This window comes from Nelumbo lutea, chromosome 3, assembly GCF_056320005.1.
Source record: "Nelumbo lutea isolate HS-2025 chromosome 3, American lotus-T2T, whole genome shotgun sequence".
NCBI lineage: Eukaryota > Viridiplantae > Streptophyta > Magnoliopsida > Proteales > Nelumbonaceae > Nelumbo > Nelumbo lutea.
The window spans coordinates 51804575-51818783 of record NC_142686.1 but is presented as its reverse complement, the minus strand read 5'-3'; the positions used below and the strand labels follow the sequence as shown (position 1 = coordinate 51818783).

At 36.2% G+C, this 14209-nt stretch overlaps 1 protein-coding gene and 1 long non-coding RNA gene across 2 annotated transcripts; one reads left to right on the top strand and one right to left on the bottom strand.

The window, feature by feature from the left end:
• Positions 1–669: 669 nt before the first annotated feature.
• LOC148864940 (uncharacterized) lies at positions 670–1489 on the bottom strand. Its single transcript, XR_016110418.1, has 2 exons — positions 1248–1489; positions 670–1176 (listed from the first exon to the last, which is right to left on the bottom strand). It is a non-coding gene; the product is annotated as an uncharacterized LOC148864940 (long non-coding RNA).
• An 8158-nt stretch (positions 1490–9647) lies between these two features.
• Positions 9648–10220, top strand: LOC148864939 (histone H4). The gene has a single exon (XM_088980019.1). It carries the CDS (start codon positions 9725–9727, stop codon positions 10034–10036), a length of 312 nt encoding a protein of 103 aa, XP_088836145.1. The 5' UTR covers positions 9648–9724; the 3' UTR covers positions 10037–10220.
• The last annotated feature ends 3989 nt before the right edge of the window (positions 10221–14209 follow it).

The following is a 14209-nucleotide window of genomic DNA, read 5'->3' as shown; positions in this document are numbered from 1 at the left end:
TCGGTGGACCCTTCGGTTCACTTCCAATAGGAGGCGTGCAGTTTGCTATTCCGTTAACGTTGGTTCAACCAGTTAGGTAAAAATATAACCATATGATATTCTTTTCTACAGATAACCACTAGTGGCGATTTCTCTGTTTCATCGAGCTTCGGTCGTGGGAAATCAACCGGCAACAAGTGTAAACCAGCTTCATTTGTTCCAACATTGACAATCTAACAGTTTTGTCTCAACTGTATTTCCCTAGCACGAAGATAAAAAGGTTTGATATAAAAAATGGAGAGAACAAGCTATTATTTGGATGGGAATACTTGTTTTGATAGATAGACCGAACATTTCAAGCTTTTGATCAATCTACGACAACGTGAAGATCCATAAATCAGAACTTGTTCTTCCCAAGATGTGGGTCATTTGATTCTGGCATCTTCACAACTCGCAAGGCTTCCACTCAGTCACTCCTGTCCCAATGCAATATGTATGTTGGAACTTTGAATTAGAATTGCAAGAACAGCTTAACACAGTTGGAAATCGGAACTATATTGTTGTTTTAACTTAGCACAGTTTGGAAATCGGAACTATATTGTTGTTTTAACTTAGCACAGTTTGGAAATCGGAACTATATTGTAGTTTCCCGATTCAGGGAGAGAGAGAGACCATCTAAATTTCCCCATGGGTAATGAAATGAAAGTAAATTTTTTATTTATTCATAATAGAAAATCTCATAGAAGGCCGGAGGATCCAAATAACATATGAATACAAAAATAAGAACTCCATTAATTAATGTATCAGGGCTGCATTATATCTGATTATTGCATCAAATCCTGCCATGGAGTGTCTTTTCCAAGCAATACCCACATGCAATCCGAAAAACTCCCATGCCTCCGACGATTGACATCTCTCTTGCTTCATTCGAGATTGGGTTCCGATCCACCACGAGGAAGGAACTACCGTAGTATTGTCAGCTGACAAATACATAGATGAGAGTCATCAGAAGGCTGAACTTGCTCTGTTGCGAAGGCATGGCATAGAGCCCCTGATCACGCCCCGTGAGGGTTGAATTTATCTTAGGTGTGGTTGTGAATCGGTTATCCATCACGTAGATTGATCCAAACGAGGATGCAATTGGATTAATTCCATGCCATTAGAGCTCAATGAAACAGAGATATCGTCGTCAGTGGTCTGTAGAAAGGAAGAATATCATATTGGAGAGGAATAATAGGTTTGGAAGGAAAACGAGAACAGATGCTTACCACTGGTTGATTCTCGCCTCCGGTTGACTCCACGCCATCAGACGTTGAAATCGTTGCATGCCACCGTCTTGCTCTTGAGCTAGGGCTATGGTGAAAATGAAACTGCGGAAAGACGGTTCAAACGAATGAACTGAAGGGTTCACGCGCCCCATGAACCGAAGGGTCCACTCAATCCGGACTGCATCTAAGCCGGATGTATATAAGTTATATCATGTAAAGAGGTCTGAAAATACTATGGCTCAGTGTTTGATGAATAATTAGTGAAGAGATGCAGTCCGGATGTATATAAGTTATATCATCATCATCTCTCTCTCCTTTCATCCGTCATTAGTGAAGAGATTCTTATCATGGTCGATTTTGTTTTATTTTTTCAAAATCCGTCGGCTGACCTGCTTTTGAAGCCCTGTCTGTAAATTTGAAAATGAAAAATTAAAAATAAATAAATTAGATATAGGTATCCTGTATTTTGGAGGTAGTGATGGATAAGTATCTTGAACTCTCAAAGATAGATAGTTGGTTCTACTTCCTTAATTCACATTATGGTGTAAGATAAAATTACCAAAGTGCCTATATATATTTTTAAAAATTAAAAAATTAAAAAATGACCAAAACATCATTTAAATGAGCATTGCTGTTGCTCATTCTTATCCCTACAAAGAAGCAGAAGAGAGTTCAATGAAGAACACTTAGCCAATGACGGTAGGAAATTGCGGGCGGAGTAAAATCATCACCAGAGAGCCATGGTCAGAAAAGAATAGAGTTGAAATGCCAACATATTCCCTTTTAAATGCTGTCGAAATTTTGAATATGTTATTTGAAATATAACATCATTGTGGGGAGATGTTCAGTTTGGGTTTGAAATACAAGTGAACTATATATATATATACAAGTGAATTGTTGTGTGCTTTAATTTATACACTTAAATGGTATTAATTAGACCATATAGAAGAACATAAGACCAATTTGATATAGTTCTACAATTATTATACTAATTTGATAGAAATTCATAAGAAACTCTTGACTAATTTAATAACTTATAGGATGTAAATGAGACCGTATAAATAAACATAAGACCAACTTGATAAAACTCACAACTCATTATACAAAATTGACAAAAATTTACAACACTGTTGACCAAGTTGATTAATTTGATATGTTACCACACTAAGTTCATTTAAAATTAGATAAGGCACCTAATGGTTGCCTTTTGAGTTATTTCAACATAGGCCACAACTCAAAAGCATAAAAAAAAGCTAACGGGATCCAATTGAAAGTTTACGGGATACACTTGAGTACCTTCAACCCCGAATTTTCAGGGTACCTATTCGTCACTACCCCCAAATACAGCTATAATTTACCCTAAATAAAAAGCACACAGTTCAAAGTATTCATACACCCTTCAGCATATTAGGGTGAAGTGATATTTTAGACCTTGATAGATTCTTGGTGGAAAGAAAGGTTTAGGGTCAAATTTTGCATAGTCGAGTGAGTGATCCTTCTTGGCAAGTAATATTCAACTAATTTCTTAAGCGTAGATGGAAATAATAGGATATGATTGTAGTTTATGGGTGCTGACAATGTTGACATTTGCACGTAGAGTTTTGACCCCCCCAAAAATTGCATCTAGTGAATCGAACTAGATCCATTCTGATATGACCCATTTTCAACAATTTACAATGAAAAATGATATATGACATAAAGCATTGAAAAGTAAAACCAAGATACGTTGCAAAGTCAGTTGGATTTTTCAGACTTTTGATATACTTGACAAAATCTTCATCTTGGAAACTTTACAATATAAATGGTAATTCTCTTGCTCTTTTTTTTTTTTTTTCAGTCTTAACAAGATATATTATATAACCCCATAAAAAGGATAATCATCCTATATGATTTTATCACAAATAAACTATGAAAAAGATGTATAAGCTTGGAACTAAGAATAAAGGTCCACCCAAATATCTTTCTGTATTCTCCATTTGCATAGGTTTGTATTGGGTTCAATCTACCTTAGCCTGGCCCAAGATTTTGGTAAGGCTGAGCCTTTAGACTTGGTCCCAACTAAAATCTCGAAAATTTGTGCCCAAGCCTAAGGGAAAGTTTGAGTCGGGCTCGAGTTAGGCCCACTCAAATTGCAACTCTAATACACCTTAAACAACAATTCCTTTTTTTTTTTTTTTATTGTGTGGTTTTTAAGGCATTTAATCATCCACATATTGCTTTTAGTGTCAAGTCACTGTATACTCTTTTTGGTATAATCAAGTTTTCTCATGCTTGCTCCTTGACTTTGTACATAGTTTGCCCAAAATGTGGATTTGTGGAATAAATAAAATGTTAGAGCGTGCTAAAGTTTGTCTGTGCATAGCTTGGGTTGCTTGAGACTGCACCCCAAATCCTTAATGAATATTGCAAAAGTGATTGAGAATATTTCAAAGAAAGAAGTCAGATGTCTGAGTCAACTTTGCTTGAGAAATAATAGCAAATGGCTACGATCAGAGCTAAGGAAATGGAATGGGAATTATTTTGGGAATCTGAATAAAAAATTTGGTGACGCTCAATTGATCCGGATACGACACTTAGAGATGTATGTACCTCTTATTATGGGGAAAGAGTGAGGAGTTGTGAGGGAAATTTGGACTTGTGGCTAAAAACAGAAAATGGGTTCTATACACAAAAATAAGGATGTAGCTAGCTGAAATGGAGTGATATGACTACAAGGTTTTTTCATCAATCCACTCTAGGTAGATGGGTTAGAAATAGAATTTTGAGGTTAAAAAATAGAGATGGTGTTTGGGTGGAAGAGGAGAGCAAAATTGAAGAAGCTTTTAGGAACTGCTTCAACACCCATTTTACTTCTTCAGATTAGGGATGTCAACGGTTTGGGTCTGGTTTAGGTCTAAGTAGAACTGCAATCTACTCGACAAGAAATACCAAGGACCCGGAATAGAACCAAACCCAATAAGGTCTGTAAATTTAGACCTAGAAATGAAACGATTTGTTTCCCGAGACAATTTGGTCTAGCCTAATGGACCCAGTTATAATATTATATATTATATATATAATATATAATATTATATATATATTATTAATTTATTTAATATATTATACATTTAATATATATATATATATTATATTTATATGCATTTAACATATATAACTTGGGTTGGGACAATATATTAGGAATTGGAACTGGAACCAACGCAATCGGTTTTGGTCCATCCGACCAACCCTATTTCCTATATCTAGAGTCTTTGATCCCGAGGATGTAGTTGAGTTAGAGAGAGAACTTATAGATGAGGAAATTGTTGAAGCCCTTTTTTAAATGGAACCCAAAAGGCCCTTAGGCCAGACCGGTACCGAAATTTCTTCTTTTAAAAGCACTGGGGTATAGTGGGAAAAGATATTAAAGCTACCATCAATTTATTCTTCAATGAAGGTTACTTAAGGATTTAAATAATACTTTCATTTGCTTGATTCACAAAGTTGACTATACTGAAGATCCAAGTCAGTTCAGGCCTATCAATCTATATATGCAATGCAATTTATAAAATAATAACAAAAGTATTGGCAAATGGACTAAAACCGAAATTGGCTAAAATTGTTTCTCCAAACTCGAGTGCTTTCTTAGAAGGTAAGAATATATCCATAACATCCTATTTTCCCTTGAAATTTTTTACTACATCAAGAAAAACAAAAGAAAAAAAAAAGGTCTCATAACTATTAAGTTAGACATGAGTAAAGTGTATGGGAGAGTGGAGCGGATCTTTCTTAGGAAGGTCATGGAAATTTTGGGATTGGGGCAAAAGTAGATTAGATGGATTGTAGAATGTGTTACCTCTGTCTCTTACTAAGTGCTTCTAAATGGTTCATCAAGTAAAAAGTTCTTCCCAACTAAGGGCTTAAGACAAAGGGATCCTTTCTCACCATATTTGTTCTTCCTTTGTTCTAATATTTTCTTAAGATTACTTAATAAGCTGATTGGAAATAAGAAGATTTCTGGTGTTAAGCTTAATCATGGTTGTCCAACTATCTCCCATTTATTTATTTATGTGAAAGGCATCTACATCTTCATAAAAGCAAATCTTGTGGAAGAGCAAAGTATTCTGGATATTATCAACTTGTATGTATTGGCTTATAGTCAATAAGTGAGTATAAACAAATCAGAGGTGCCTTTTAGCTCCAATGTCCATCATAGATCTCGGCCGGAACTTCTTTGCTAGAAGCAGGCACTTTAAGAAAGTTGTGAATCTCTTAGTGTATTTTGGTCTTCCATCCCACTTTATCAAATCAAAATCTAGGATGTCTAAATATATCACTAATAGGATAGAGAGTAAAACCTTATGGTGGAAAAGCAAATTGCTCAATAAGGCTGGTAAAGAGGTATTGATAAAGCAGTTTTGAATGTTGTTGTTGCTTACATCATGTCTTGCTTCTCTCTACCTTAAGGAATTTGTGAAAAAAATTAAAAAAATTATAAACATTATTTTGGTGGGGATCGGCAGGTGATAAAAGGGGTTTTATTGGCTAAGTTTAAATCAATTATGTAAAAACAAATTAAATGGTGGTTTGGGTTTTAGGGGTCCTATAAAGCTCCCTTTGCTTAATTGGCTTGAACATTGGCTAAGGGAGAAGAGAGTTTGTGGGTTAAATTCATAAGAGAAAAATATATTAAAAATAGATATTTCTTTAATGATGATTTGCCTCAGTCAGGGTCTTGGGGGTGGCAAAGCATCCTTAATGCTATGTTTAGTTTAAAGGAAAAAGCAGGGAAAAGAAAGGAAAGTTAGAGAAACCTTCATAAATCTTGAATAGGTTTCCCTGAATTTTCTTTATTTTCCCTACCTTTTCCTTCAAACCAAACATAGCCTAAGGGGAGAGATTCTTGTGAGAAGTTTCTATTGGTTTATACTTTCAGGAAGGGTTGTTTCAATCTATAGTGACCCTTCATTGTCAGGGTTGCCTGACTTTAGGATTTTTGGTCCTATAGGTAGAAGTATAGAAATTTCCCTAGGTAGTGATCTTATAGATTCAAATACTAGAGCGTGGAAATTTGATCTAAGCAACAATACTTTTCCCTATTGTTGTTGAAAAGATCCTAGCAATTAAAATTCCTGGTTTTGAGTGGGAGTATAAAATTGTTTGGACCCATGTGAGGAGTGGTATCTTCACTATACAGTTTGCGTATATTTTGGCAAAACAAGAAGTTGATACCGTAATACCTAAAGGGATTGAGAAGAAGATGTGGCCCTCAATTTGGAAGTTGAGAGTTCCTCAAAAAATAAATAATTTTCTTTAGAGGGCTTGTAGGAATGCAATTGCGATTCGACTATGATATGGGAAATATATCATATGTGAATTTTTTTATCAATCAACTGGTATCTTAAAACGTGATGATTAGTCAAAACTCTTTCCATACCATATCTTTTCCATATCATAGATTTTCTCTCAAAACAGTGGTGAAATGGAAGACCTTTGATAATGCTTTGTGTCTAGTGCGCTCTTCTAATAAAGAGTCGGTTTTCCATGCTTTGTGCTCTTGTGTGAATGCTAGTAGGTGTTGGTTGCTGGAATGATGGGTTTGAAGTTCCCTACAAGTAATGAAGGTTTATGTTTCAAAACTTGGCTTTCAAACCAGTTTAAAGTTTGCAATTCAATCAAAGATAGGATAGAGGAACTCCTTTTATATTTTGCTTTGAATATATGGAAGATCTGGATTTTGAAATGATTCTATTTTTTATGGTTCTAATACAAATCCTAAATCTTTTGTTGACATGGTATGGACATATATGGAGTTGTTTATTCAGGGAGCTTTATCATCACAAACACTGCTGCCTTCTAATGGTACTAGAGTGGGTGCTGGCTCAATTGGTTACGTCCTGGAGAGACTTGGATTAAGAATAATGTATATATATGGAACCTTTGCGACTGCTAGATTTGCTAGTTTTGCCCTGGTGGCTCGTGACAACAATGGGTTTTGTTTGGCTACAAAGTGTGGTCCCTTATTTGTGACAAGCTAAAGAGATGGCTTGTTTTGAGGGTCTTTGTTTGCTATGTTGTTCAGCTTTTCAAAGGTAATTTTGGAGAGTGATAATCTCTCTTTCAGTTTGTTGGATCTCTGGCGATGGTGTTGGTTGCTTAGTCAATGTCTCTTTCCTTTCTGATTGTTTTGAAGTTGCTAGAGACTTCTCCGTCTTACTCTTTTGTTAAGAGAGGCAAGCATATCAGCCCATTTTCTAGCTAAAAAAGGTTTAGTTCTGTTTGGTCTTTGGGTAGACACTTGCTCAGTTAGGTTAGCTAACCATTTTTTACTGCTCTTTAGTTTTTAGTTTTGTTGTTTGCATGTTATGTTTTTTGTAATTCCATTTGCCTTTTTGTAATTTGTTTTCTTTATTGCTCTAGTTAAATAATTTTTGTTTTACTAAAAAAATCCTAATGATTAATACTCAAGTCCATGCATATATACATAGATTATACATAATTAAATAAAACTATATTACTTTATAATTAGTAAATTTAGTTTTTCTTTATTTTGAGGATAATTAATGGAATTGAACTAAGGATCCATTTGGTTGGCATTTAAAATCGAAATTGGAGTCAAAATCAAAATCCATCGGAACTAGAACTGAAATGAGGATTGGCCGGGATGGATTCTCATTCCTAAGGGAGGGTGAGGGAATGACCATTCCCTTAAATGGGAGAATGCCATTCCACTAAGAATAGGAATGAGATTCCAATTCTTGCTAACCAAATATTTCATATCTGTATTCCCACAAAACAAACAGTCCCTAAATTAAAATCTTATTCATCATCATCCATGCCTTATCCCAAGTAAATGGGATCAGCTACACGAAACCCATTTCACTATTTCGTTCTATTTAAAGCCATATCCACTATTAAATTCTTAGTGCTTAAATCATTAATTACTAATTTTATGCATGTCCTTTTTAGTTTGCTCTAGGCTCTTCTAACCCCTCTATTGTACGACAAATTACTTCTTTTAAATAGTATAATTGATGGTCTAAATTCCAATCCGTATTGAAATCTAATGGAACCTAATTCAAACTGAGATGGTTGGTTGATAAGGCCTCCTATCGGTTGTAGCGGAGGCTTGGCGTCGAATCCTGCATTGCATGAGGGTTGGATGGGCTACCCAGCCCCAACGAGTAAAAATGGAGTTTAGCTTTCGTCAGGGCAAAGCCCATTAGAGCAGCCTGTACAGCCTTGCATTGAGAATATCTTAATACTTACGTGTTTTATTTCATGGGGAGATATTCCCAATGCAACATTGCAAATGGTGGTTGGAACGTAGTGGGCACGGGCTTGCCCTGAGGAAAGCTGATCTCGTAAAAATGGGATTTGATTTTATTTTAATAATGGGATTGGAGAAAAAAATCGGCTATTGTAGTCCTTTTGCTTAGGATCAATCGATCAGTACTTACAAGACCATGCTCATAACGTTCTCACAACCTTTTACAATTGGGAATATCTCAAATTTTTATGTTTTTTTTTTTATGGAGAGATATTTCCAATACAAATCTACAATACTCTATGAATGATATGAATATGGTCACATGGAGAATATCTCACCCTCTTACATAGTATTATGCATGGTGAGATGTTTCCAATACCCACGGGTAATGTGTTGTGGGCAAGAAAATTCAAAATCCTTTTTTTCACTGCTAATTTGATTTAACACAATGCATCTCATGGAGACCAAATTTGCTCCTCACATATGGTGCCTCACACAACACATATCGCCGAGACCAGATCTGCTCCTCAGAGATGGAATGTGCCTGAACTCGAAGTGAAGCGCTCTTTGTGCGGAGCAGATTCGACCTCCATCTCACCGTAAAACTAAGACCCGCCACAAAAGTGAGAACCGCCTTGTAGGAGATAAAGGGTGTGAGATTTTATTGGTATAGGGTGGAAGGTGTTTTGTTGGTAGGTGATCCGGATTCTTTTTTTTGTTCGATTTGTAAAATATCGATTCGTGGAATCAATTGAATATTGATGTCCATCAAATCAATGGTCTGGACCGGGGAATGATGTTGGAAACCGATCTGGACCTTCACGAGGAAATCGCATCGTGCAGCATCTAACGAGGGTATCGTAGTCAAAATCTGTATTATGTGATGGCACTTTCGTAATTTAATACAACCTTTGTTGGATGCACGTGCTGTACGTTGAGTGTAAGCAGAAAACAAAGGTGATCTACCACTCGGCGAAAGTGCGAAATCATAAAGAGAGCGGGAGAAAAAACAAAGCCACGATCCCCGCTCTTTCTGATCTGACGGACCACACTCTCTCTTCAACAACTACACGGATCGCTACCTAATCCAACGGTGTAAACGCGATGTCCAAGTCGGAGAAAGCTATAAAAGACCGCTCGGTCAAATTTCAAGACACAGAAGCAGGCAGAGGAGGGAAAAGAAAAGGCGAAAGCTCGCGGGATAGACAAGAGTTGCTGAGGAAGGGAGAAAATGTCAGGAAGAGGGAAGGGAGGTAAAGGATTGGGAAAGGGAGGAGCAAAGAGGCATCGTAAGGTGCTGAGGGATAACATCCAAGGTATCACCAAGCCTGCCATTCGTCGCTTGGCTCGTCGTGGTGGTGTCAAGCGTATCAGTGGTCTCATCTATGAGGAGACTCGTGGTGTTCTCAAGATCTTCCTCGAAAACGTCATTCGTGATGCCGTCACCTACACTGAACACGCTCGCCGGAAGACCGTCACTGCCATGGACGTCGTCTATGCTCTCAAGAGACAGGGCAGGACTCTGTACGGGTTCGGTGGTTAGGGTTTCGGTCGTTTTGGTTGTATGAATGTAAGGGGGTTCAGATTTAGATTTTTCTGTTTTTGGTGGTTCTTTGTTAATATGGAACGATTGGTGTTTTTGTTCTTCCCTGTTTAATTCTCATAGATGGAATATGTTACCTTCAATCAGATATTGAATGGGGAAAGAGGACGATCTCATATTTGAATTTGTTCTCATGTTTCTTTTTTATGAATTTTCCATTTATTCTTCGATTATCCTTACCAAAAAGGGATTTCTTTTCTTATTTCTCATGGTGGAGATCAAGGTGTTATCCCTGGTTTTAGACCAGTTTTATTTTTATGCGGGGATTTTTGTTTACGCGATCCGTATGGAAGTTCTTAATTGGTTTGATGTCCAGTGTATGCTATTATATTCCCTCCAATTATTCATTCTTTGTGACATTTACAACATCCAGGCCCTTGTTCAGCTGAGTGCAAACTGGTCCGAGCCTCCAAGGTCTCCCTTCATTCATGTTTAAATTGGGAACCTTCGTTATCTCGTCAAAGACCTTCATCCTCATCTCCCTACCCTTTTTGTCAACAAGAGCATCTGTCACTTGAGAAAGCCTTTCCCCTATTGCAATGAAATATTGTCCCACTTTAGCCAACTCATCTAATTGATGTTGATCATTAGGGGACTATGTGGCAGATTAAGAACCATCCCATCATTTTGAACGAACTCACCCCATCATGTTGGGTTTATTCTATATTAATTGACTCACTCTTTGTAAGGGGGTTGTTATATTTTTCCTCCCTCTCCACATCTTCTATAACATCGACGGGAGCCTATACACTCTCCCCAGTTGCTCTATCCCTTCTAAATATAATGGAGAGCTCATCAAACAATGGGAAAGGCTTGTTTCTTAACCCTTTAGCATGTGGATAGCTCTACATTTATCAGAACCAAAGTACATTAACAAATTAAAAATTATGTTAAATAAATATAAACATTTGCTTCATAGTGAGAAGAATAACTAATAATTATTACTTTAACCCACCCATTGAAGACATCCTCTTTACATGTGATGCACTTTTTTACCTCATCCCATCCAAATCCTAAGCAATTGGGGCCGAGCATCTCACAAATTGCCACATATTACCTCTTCATATGTTTTGCTCTAGATTCATTGTGGTGGGTTGCTTTTAACCCACACCCTACGTGATGCATTTCCATGAACCTCTCTAGTTGGTTCAAGTACCCCAATTTGAAGGTACCATGTCAGATCTCCACATTCCAATTTCTACTAGCATCATTAGCCCTTCAATTAATTTGCCTTCTTCCTTTGGCCAAATTCTATTTTGCCTAATTGGTTGTCTTTTTCCATTGTCTTTACTATGTCTAAAAACAAGCATAGTGAAGTCAATATTTGCTTCTGAAATAGACTTTAGTTTACTGAAAAATACAAAAGTAACAAATACAATAGTCTCATAGTAAACATAATAAACAAATGGTTCTTTATTACAAAACATCTTAGTTGACAATTTTCTACTATTTAGTGTCTAAAGTGCAACTACATTTGATTTGCGAAGTTGCCTCTAAATGTGTTCCATTCGTTATTGTCACCTAGACTTGTTATTCGTTCATCATCAACCTTAGCCGTACTTTGGAAGCCTTGTTCATCAGTTAAGAATTCTTCAAGTTTTGCTTCCATGGGGTCAATTGACATGCTTCTCCTAATATAGTTGTGCAAGAGGCAACATGCAATAATGATCCTAACTTGGGTCTTTAGTGGATACCGAGATGAAAGTCCTAAGTATTGCCCATCATATTTTCAAGAGGCCAAATGCCCTCCATTCATTTAGATGATATTGTAGTCCCCTATTAAGGGGATAGGAATCCATCACTGCTGGGGTACCCAACGTTACACAGGTAATAACCACCTAAACAAGTAACATAACATATATAGTTTATCAAACAATTGTATTCTCCTAACTATTTCTTCAATGGTTAGGGTTTATTATATACCTTGTGGTACCTTTAAGCAATTTCTTCTGAAGATGGCTTCACAAAGGACTCTGGTGTCATGGGAAAAATTTTATTCTTCCTCGTTCGATACTTAGGCTTATCCTTTTCAGGTACCTATACCTTAATATAAGTCCCATCTAGAGCTCCTAAGCAATTCTACAGAACAAACAAGAAGATGAATTTAAATATAATAATCCTAAATATCTATTATTTATAAAGTAAAGAAAAATATAAAAAATTGTATAAACCTTTAACCAATTCCATTTCTCATTGATTGAGTTTGCAGTCACAAGTTGGGGTTCTTTGAGTAGAACTTCATGCAGGTGTAACACTGCATTGAACACCAAATTGAAGTACTTATTTATGGTAGACTCAGACCTCCTAAAGGGCCATTGTTGCTCCCTATTCTTGACATCATGTGCCAAAATGTTTAGAAAGCATGCGGCCATCTCATGCACTCCTACATGTCTACTATCCCTCAACTTCCCTACACTCCTAAGCAAGTCACACAATCTAAGATAATTACCCCTATCCAATCTTATATGGCGTATGCATGCTGTATTTGAAACCATGACCATAGTTTTGATATTTGAATGCCTACTTGCAATCATTTGCTCAATTGTCTCCATATTGGTATCGTCCTCATCATCACTATTTAGTCTCCAAGAGACCCTCAACATTCTCTTCCTATGTTAAATGGCAATAGTAACCAATACAAGCAAATATATAAATTGCATCAACATTTCATAGTAAGAAGAAACCACTAATGCAATCAATTTTTTCTTCCTATCCCTATTTAACAGTTGTTGAGGCATGTTTCTGCAAATGATCATGCACACATTGTAAATATCCACACATAGTACGTAGAGGATAACTCAAACATTATAAATAATTTGTATGACTTCTACTAGAAAAGAGAGGATGATGAATTGCTAAAGACAAATATCCACATATATTGATGATTAATTGTAAAATAAAAGACAAATATCCATATATATATATATATAAACAAAAAACTCCTAGCCAAGTTAGCTACCAATCAACTAGCTTGGCTAACGTGTTCTTGAGCAAAAACATGATTTGCTAAAGTATTGATAACATGACACTAGTGTGTTCTTTCATTTTTAATTGGTAAAGTACTTAAGCAAGGCATGAATTAATATATAAAATTGATAACATGACACTAGTGTGTTCTTCCATTTAATTCCAACAATAAAGATCATATCTAATAGGACAAGAGAAAGAATTTGACATGTAGATATAGTTCACACCATGAGGTGTTGTTCAAGGTACTCCACATTAATAAGTCATTATCAATATTCAATATCATGCATACAACCTCTCTAGTTAAGAGAGACAACATCTGTCTCCACATTGAACCTGAGGGAAAAACTAATATGATTCCCATATTTGCTTAATTAATGTTTAAATGACTGATACAAGTGCTCCTAAGCACCGGATTGGTAAGTTTATACAATAGAAAAAAGCTTGAGGGGCTGATAATGTTCTTCTTGATCAAGAAAGGAAAATAGAAGAAACTATTTCATGTCTTTTTGTTTGATGTCCATCTTGTACACCATCTTTTTGTAACCACCCATAGATTACCAATTAAATAAAATGATGATGGAAGAGTATGGATGATGTTTCTTATCTCACTCAAGCCATCTTTCAATTCCATGGGCCTATGCCAATATTATTGACCCACATTGTAGTGTCAACCTAGTCACAATGGACTATCAATAGTAGAAGTTGTAAACTTTCGATTATCCTAACCCATGAGGAGGGCTACCTCAGTTTAACTAGTGTACAATATCCAATAGGAGTGCTAAAAGCACAAATGGCATTTGAGTTAATTAGGTAATAGTACTCTTATTTGTAGCCAGACTTGGGTTAGCATGTTTTTTTGCCATCAAGTCTAAAATGATGTTTGCCCATTAATCTATGGGCCTAGGCTACTAATCAAATAATAGTGATGGAAGGGGCACTGTAGGATACCTACAAGGTTTTTACCAATAACAATGAGAGAAAGGCTCTTTTAATTTTTTTTGGTATCAAAGACACTGAATTAATGAGAAAGAGGATGCTCTTAATAATGGATTCAAATTACACTGCTCTTGCTTCAAAGATATGACCATTCTCTCTTAGCACACTCGTCTCCAACTAATGAATGGGTTTCAGTATTGGATAAGT